The following is a 7,695-nucleotide window of genomic DNA, read 5'->3' on the forward strand; positions in this document are numbered from 1 at the left end:
TTTTGTTTTTTTTTTTATCGATTAATTTTTTTTTAAAAGTTTGATTCTTGATTTTTGATTTAATTTTTTAGTAGAAAGAACTGAACTAATTAAACCGATTGAACTTTAAAACAATATTATTTTGATGTTTGTAAAGTGATATTATTTTCTTTAATTTTGTATGTTTTTTATCATTTATTTTGATTTTTTTTATTTTTTTTATATTTTTTCGATTTAATTAGTTCAGCTTGATTTATATGATTTGGGTTTGATTTTGTTGATTATCGATTAGTTTAGTTTTTCAGATTAATTGATCAGTTTGATTTCAGTTTTAATCCTCAATTTAATATATTAAATTAGTGGATTATCCAACCAACTATTTATATACTTAGTCTCATGTTTTGGCTTTTGGATTGAAGTAGTCACCTTAACCTATTGTTCTTCTAAGTTTTACAAATTTAAGAATTTTATTTTAAATTTACATATGCATTTGAATTTCTTTCTAACTCTTTAACTATATTTAAGGTGAAAAATAAGTCTTGTCCTCCATAGAATGTGGTCTAGATAGAATCTAATTCACATGTAATAACTAAATTTAACCCATGAGATAAAATTATTACATGTGAGAGTTGGGAAAAAATTAAGATATAGAAAATTTGTAATACGTCAAGAGCCCAGAAAATAATAATATATATTGAGGATAAGTAAAGAAAGAAACAATACCAATTAGATACTTTTTGGGCTGAATATAGGTAAAAAACTCTCGAGTTAAACGTGATTGAGTTGGGAAAGTTCAAGAATAGGTAACCTCCTGAAAAATTCGTATAGACTCATCATGATAAGTTATTCCGATCATTCGTATCACTTGATACGAGATGTTACAAAATTAATAAAAAATCTTCTAATCTACTCATCACTTTCTCATTTTCCGTATATGCGTTTAGTTATTTACGCATTTTTTACCAAATAAAATTTTTACAATTTTTAGTCTATTTTTACAAATTTTGACCAATTTTATTTTAAACCAAATATCTGTGAATTTATGTTTGACTTTCCTAAATTTCTCCCAAAACCCGGTAATTCGCTAATTAAATTACCATTAAATCTCCTTTCAAAGTCTAATTTAATTCATTCAAAATAAATTTTAAATATCCAAAATATCTAAAATTTACAAATTTTATATCTAATACCCCTTGTTCATTTGACCAAATACAAGTTGGCGTGTATAAAAAAAAAAACAACCTTCATATCTCTCTTTTCATTTCAAAAACCAGAAGAGAGCATACGTGCAGCAGGTCCGTGCATATATATATATATATATATATATGAACATCTAGAGACGAGAGCATCTTAGGCTGTGAAAATCTAATCGGTGCCGGCCATGGCAGCCTCGGAGTTGAGACTTGGAGAGTCTCTGCAAGTGCCCAGCGTTCAAGAGCTGGCCAAGCAGCCATTGAACACAGTACCATCTCGCTATGTTCGCTCTGATCAGGACCCTGTTCATATACCATTCACTGATCCCACCTCTTTACCGGACCTTCCAGTCATTGACATGGAGAGGCTGCTTTCTGGATCGCCAGATTCCATGGATGCAGAGCTAGAGAAGCTCCATAATACATGCAAAGAATGGGGATTCTTTCAGGTATATATATATATATGATTTATTGGTTTGATGTAGAGATCAAAATTAATTAGACGATGAATTAATGAAATACATAATTACAGTTGATAAATCATGGAGTGAGCCATGGATTGGTGGAGAACGTGAAGAAAGAGATTGAGGAGTGGTTTAAACTGCCGATAGAAGAGAAGAAGAAGTTTTGGATGCAGCCAGGAGAAATAGAGGGATTCGGACAAGCCTTTGTGATGTCCGAGGAGCAGAAGCTGGAGTGGGCCGACCACTTCCTCGTCCTCATGCGGCCAATTCATAAGAGAAAGCCTCATCTATTTCCCAAGCTGCCTCTTCCACTCAGGTTCTCTCTCTCCCTCTCTCTTCCCCCTGATTCCTTATGGGTTTGATCTTTGAACAAATATTGCACGTGCATGCATGTGTTGGCCATTAACTTTATCAAAGTCTAAACTCTGCGATCCAAAAACATTTTCGGTTTTAAATTTTTAATTTTTAATTTTACTTTTCACTTTTTTAGTTATAGTTAGTTTTAATTTTTAATATTTATTATTTATTAAACTAATTAAAGTATAACGGGCGAGCATCAACTCACTCAATTTATTAACTTAGAAGATTCAAAAATTAATATCCAAACTATAAACTAAAAATAAAAATCAAACTAAATCGAGCCTAATCTAATCCCTTATATATATATATGACAATGGAAGGCTTGGGATCTATATTATATACTGTTTTAAGTCTTAACAAGCATTGACTGAAATTATTGATCCTGATTTTGATAAAAAGTAAACTATAAGTTGTAATGCCATTATTCATGGAACCCTAATAATTAATTTGTTTATGAATTCATTTAGTCGTGCTTCTCTTATGAATCGATTGCATTTGATAACTTGCATCTACAGGCTGCCTAGATGTAGGGCTGATGGACATTTCTTTTGCTATATATCATATACGTCATTTAAAATATACGTCACGCTCGTTATATATACCGTACCAGGTGCCTCTTATATGAGAAATTGTTGCTACAAGTTAGTTGTCTTTTCATGCAGGGATGCCATGGAAGCCTACTCGACAGAAACCAAAGGCCTAGGCATGAAGATAGTTGACCTCATGGCGAAAGCACTAAAAATTGAACATGAATATATGAGGGGGTTATTTGAGGATGGATTGCAAACAATGAGAATGATGTACTATCCTCCATGCCCACAGCCAGAGCTGGTTATTGGCCTAAGCGCTCACTCTGATGCTGGTGGCCTTACTATCCTCCTCCAGGTCAATGACATTGAAGGCCTGCAGATTAAGAAAGATGGGAAATGGGTTACCGTCAGGCCACTCCCCAATGCTTTCATCGTCAATATTGGAAACATCCTAGAGGTAACCTAATTAATGTCCTCTCTTTCTTTTTATTTTTCTTTTTTCTTTTGTCAGTTGACTACTCTTATGTAGATAGAATTTTTTTAAATATAAAAATGATATTAATTTATGCTGAGGATTGTTGAGATTTTAATGCTAGATTGTGACGAACGGGATTTACCGAAGCATTGAACATCGAGTGCTTGTTAACTCTGAAAGGGAGAGGATTTCAGTAGCCACGTTTTTAAGCGCGAACCTCGATGGAGACTTTGGTCCTGCGCCCAGTCTTATTAGTGCTGAAACTCCAGCACAGTTCAAAAGAGTGGAAACTATCGACTACATCAAGGGCTTTTTTTCACGTGAACTTCAAGGAAAATCGTATATTGATACCATAAGGATTGATCAAGGCCAAAGCGATTAACACAATCGATCAAGTTTATGAGACAATGCACTTACTAACTATCAAGGTGTTATGAAGTGTTTCAAGTTATTATTCTTTGTTATCTATTGATAATTGCATGACTTTTCATATTATCAAGTGTTTCTGCTTATTATACTTAATTTGTTTTCTATTTTTAATTACTAGCTATCAAGGTTAAGAGTTTTTATGTTATGAAGTGTTTAAAAGTTATATTATACTTTGTTATCTATTTATAGTACTTACCTCTTTTCCATCATCTCAAGTAATTAAAGCGAGAGTGTTAGAAAACCAAATACACAAACCAATCCAGTTTCTTGGACACAATCTCAAAGAAATATCCATATTCATTGTAAAATAATTGCCCTCATATCTTACAAGTCATTTAGGCTGAGCCTTGAAAAGAAATTCAGAAGAAAAAAAAAATCACTATTATATTATGCACGTACTTTTTAAAAGATCTCGATGCTCTGTTGTGTCACCATGTCAAAGTTTCATTGCCTATCATCCCTGTGCTTTATTCACACACGATCATATTTATTGTTTTCACAGTTGAGCTATTTCACAAGATAAGATTCTTAAAGGTAGGGAAATAATACGCTTGTCAATATCACCACCTCCTCTATGTTATTTATTTACCACATGAACGAGTCCCACAACCATATCAGTTAGACACTCGCACTGCCACCCCGGGAGCCACATAAATCATGCCTAGCTCTTCTCAAATGGCTCTCTACCTAGGGGATGAGAGAGAGAGAGAGAGGCTGGGCCAATTAAATAGATAAAGTTGCCAATAGGCAACCCTAGTCAACAAGCAAATAATCATCACTACTTATGTTGCACGAAAATAGAAATGAAAAATATTTCTGATAGAAAATAAAAATATGAAAATGAACATTTTTTTAAAAAAATATGCATAAATAGAGTTCGAAACAGAAATAAGAAACGTTTCAAAAATATTTTAAAAACGAGAAAACGACACCTATTAAGTATTTTCGTATAACATGGATCATCACACCCAACCATAATCATCTCCCACAAAAAATAAATGTCCCACTATTAGCATATGGAGATGGTCGTGGAAAAGTATTGAGGTAACAAACTAATTATTCTCTCCTTGTATATATATATATATATATATATATATGCTTTCCCTCTCTTTTTATCATTTTGCAGGTGTCAGCCTATATTATTCTCTTGTTAAGCCTTTTTTTTTTTTTTTACTTTAAGCATTAGATATCTCTTCACAAAGACGAGGGATAGTAGGTATTAAATATGGGAAATGCTACTTTTCCCCTATAGGCTACCCCTTGGCTACCCAAATATTTTATAAATTTTTTAATATTTTTGACCTTTTCCATCTGCCCATTCTTTTTCCTTATCAGCCTATTGTTTTCCTCCCTCTCCCTCTCTCTCACATGACGACTCTTATGAGTCTTATCTCTCACGGCCTCTCTCTTTCTCATTAATTAAACACATCTAATTAATGGAGTGTTTAAATCACAAAACTAAATTATAAATGTGTTTGTAGTACATTTTCTGCTAGAGATATCATTTTTTTGTAACTTAATAAATTAAGTTATTTAATTAAACCTTCATTTGATGCTGTCTTTATGTTATTTAACTTATGTTTTACTCTATTATTTTAAAACAAACAAATTACATATTTGAAAGGAACAAGCTTTAAGTTTTCACTAACATTTGTTTCACTCCATTATCAATTGAATTATAAGCCCAAAGTGTTGTAATTCTCAATATTACAGCCAATGAAGGAGAAGAAATCAATAGCAACCCGATTCCATTAAAACATTTGCATAGACACTTAATCTTGTTGCACCGACACAAATGGTTGACCTCCTCGCGATCATCCGATACAACTTGATTCCATCCTCGTGTTGCATATCCGGAATGTAGTAGTGCGTAGTAGGACCTCTTGCAAATTATTGACATTAATAAATATATGCATGACATTACTTTTTTAGTATTTTAAAAAATTAAATAATGAACTTACCTTGAAAATTAAATGTATCAATTGGTAGAAATGGATGCGTTAAGATGGGAAATGGCAACGGTTGAATGTATGGAACATGTTGCGAGATGTTTGCTAATTCATTGACTTGAAAATTGGGATGTGTAACTGTTTACGTTTTATCTTGATCCTACACCTAAGAATAATTTTTAAAAAATAAAATAAAATAGAAATAAGTGAAAATGAAAATGTTATAAAGTTACGTACCAATAAGTGTTGTGGATACGAGAAGGGTGTCATGACAGGGTATTGTGCTTCTAGTGTAGCCTGAGCTACGATTGCACCATCTTGTAGATTCTTTTGCATAACTTTCTTGACTTTCTTTGTACTTGAAGACACCTGTGCATCATCAAACCCCCTATTAACTTATATTTCACCTAGTAAATTACTTGAACACTACAAACTAGTGTTTACCTTAACTCTTTTTGATATGATCTCCAAGAGGCCCTTTTTGCAAAGCTTCTTAGGCCTTAATTCCCTTAGTTCTCAAGTAGTTCGGGTCCAATATATTCTTGCTTGAAGCATTCTATGTCGCTCTACCGTCAACGCCTACATGAACAGTAGACTGAGAAATATGATTACTTACACTACTTAACTTCGATGTGGAGAGTTCATTTTTTTTTTTTTAAATGGAACCCACTCCATAAGCTCTATGGTATGGCTTTCATCATCTGCTACAGGATCAACTATCTCAATAAAAGTTTTGCACAATTGATCATATCTTAACTGCTCAGGACTATTGATCCACCCATCTTAGTTGATTGCGACCCTCGTGTGGCATCTTGTCACATCTTTCCTCCACCTCCTCAATATATACCTATCAAGAAGTGATTTTACCTTATTACAGATTAGTACTAAGATAACATGTCTGCAGATAATTCCCCTAAACTCAACTAGGTGGCAGCTACAAACAAATTCATAGCTATCCCTCAGCAATAAAATGGCAAATGTTTTTCTCTTGACACTTTCACCAACTACGACATCCTCTTCAACCTCATACGTCGTTCCCGAACACCCCTCGTCAGCAGATATAAGGTCACAATACATCTTTTTGTTGATTTCTTTCTAAAATTCCCTGAATTTTGAAATGGTGTAAACCGATTGAAATTGCTTATTTGTGAGGTATGTGGTGTCAAAGGTCACAACATCGCCGAACTCGTTAGATGTTTGTCTGCACCTATTATCGACCCAAAACACATTTATCAATCGAGACTCTTTATCCAAAATTATACTAAAGAAAAAATTAGGGCAATTTGTTTGCATTTTTGAAAAAAAAGACTGTATTGCAGCCCCATCTCCTTCCCCTAGTCGTAGCCACCTAATATTTTCAACATAGTTTCTACAATCACTTTTGATGAATGTCATCTTCTCATATCCACCTGCTTCCACAATCACTAAGTTATACCTTTTATGTAACAGAATTTCATCTATATCATTCACTTCAAACTTTTATTTTACATGTGCACTCAATTGTTAGTTGCATCAAAACAACTAGGATTTGGATGGACTTGTCCTATGATTATGCTCAAGATGGACTGTGTTAATTCGCCATGTTTCAAGAATATCAGAACTTGCAATCAACCTAGTTTTACACCCTGTTTGCATGATTTGTTGTGGCCTCGAAGTACTTATAGCCCTAGTTTTTTGGCCTTCTCGACAACATGAAAATTTCACATATTTTACTACCCCATCCTCACCTTTGCTCGAATTTCTTTTTCTAATTGGAAAACCTACGTTATATGCATATCTCTTGTAAAACTCAAAGATTCATTAGCATCTTTAAACTTCATCCCAACCTTCGACACGATAATAACCTCATTGTCTTCTCCTAAGATTTCATCCAAACCATCCCAATTCTTCCTTAAAATATCTTCTTCATCATTTCCCAAACTTCTGTCATCTGCTCCTTGTTCATTCATTTCTATTGTCTCATCGTCAACTTTTGCAACATGAAAGTACCAAACATTAACCAAATAGTATAGAAATGCTCAAAAACATAAATCAAGCAGTACATAAATCTAGAAGGGACAAGTAGCATTTCCCTTAACTTATATGATTTTAATTTTGCATGAAATGGCAGTAGGGAAACTATGGTCCGAAATGTGATAATTGAGGCCAACTATAGCCATGGCCATGTCGACATTTGCATTTTCATGCAAGGAAAAACAATGTGTTTTAAATTTATTTTCAATTTTTCATACATTTTCATACATGGTGAAAGTCAAGGCTGTATTCTTTTTGTGTTTTTAATTTTTAGTTTTGAGTTTTAAATTCATTTTCAGTTTT

At 33.3% G+C, this 7,695-nt stretch overlaps 1 protein-coding gene across 1 annotated transcript; it reads left to right on the forward strand.

Annotated features, from left to right (window-relative positions):
- Positions 1-1,342: 1,342 nt before the first annotated feature.
- Positions 1,343-3,391, forward strand: LOC127793780 (protein SRG1-like). Its single transcript, XM_052324507.1, has 4 exons — positions 1,343-1,621; positions 1,705-1,952; positions 2,659-2,983; positions 3,123-3,391. Exons 1-4 carry the CDS (start codon positions 1,361-1,363, stop codon positions 3,381-3,383), a joined length of 1,095 nt encoding a protein of 364 aa, XP_052180467.1. The 5' UTR covers positions 1,343-1,360; the 3' UTR covers positions 3,384-3,391.
- The last annotated feature ends 4,304 nt before the right edge of the window (positions 3,392-7,695 follow it).

This window comes from Diospyros lotus, chromosome 2 (assembly GCF_014633365.1).
Source record: "Diospyros lotus cultivar Yz01 chromosome 2, ASM1463336v1, whole genome shotgun sequence".
NCBI classification, from domain to species: Eukaryota; Viridiplantae; Streptophyta; class Magnoliopsida; order Ericales; family Ebenaceae; genus Diospyros; species Diospyros lotus.

Excerpts from the sequence above, each read along its gene's own strand:
- LOC127793780 (XM_052324507.1), top strand. The coding sequence starts at position 1,361 with ATGGCAGCCTCGGAGTTGAGACTTGGAGAGTCTCTGCAAGTGCCCAGC. Across the intron at positions 1,622-1,704 it reads AAGAATGGGGATTCTTTCAG|TTGATAAATCATGGAGTGAG; the intron begins GTATATATATAT and ends ACATAATTACAG. Across the intron at positions 1,953-2,658 it reads AAGCTGCCTCTTCCACTCAG|GGATGCCATGGAAGCCTACT; the intron begins GTTCTCTCTCTC and ends CTTTTCATGCAG.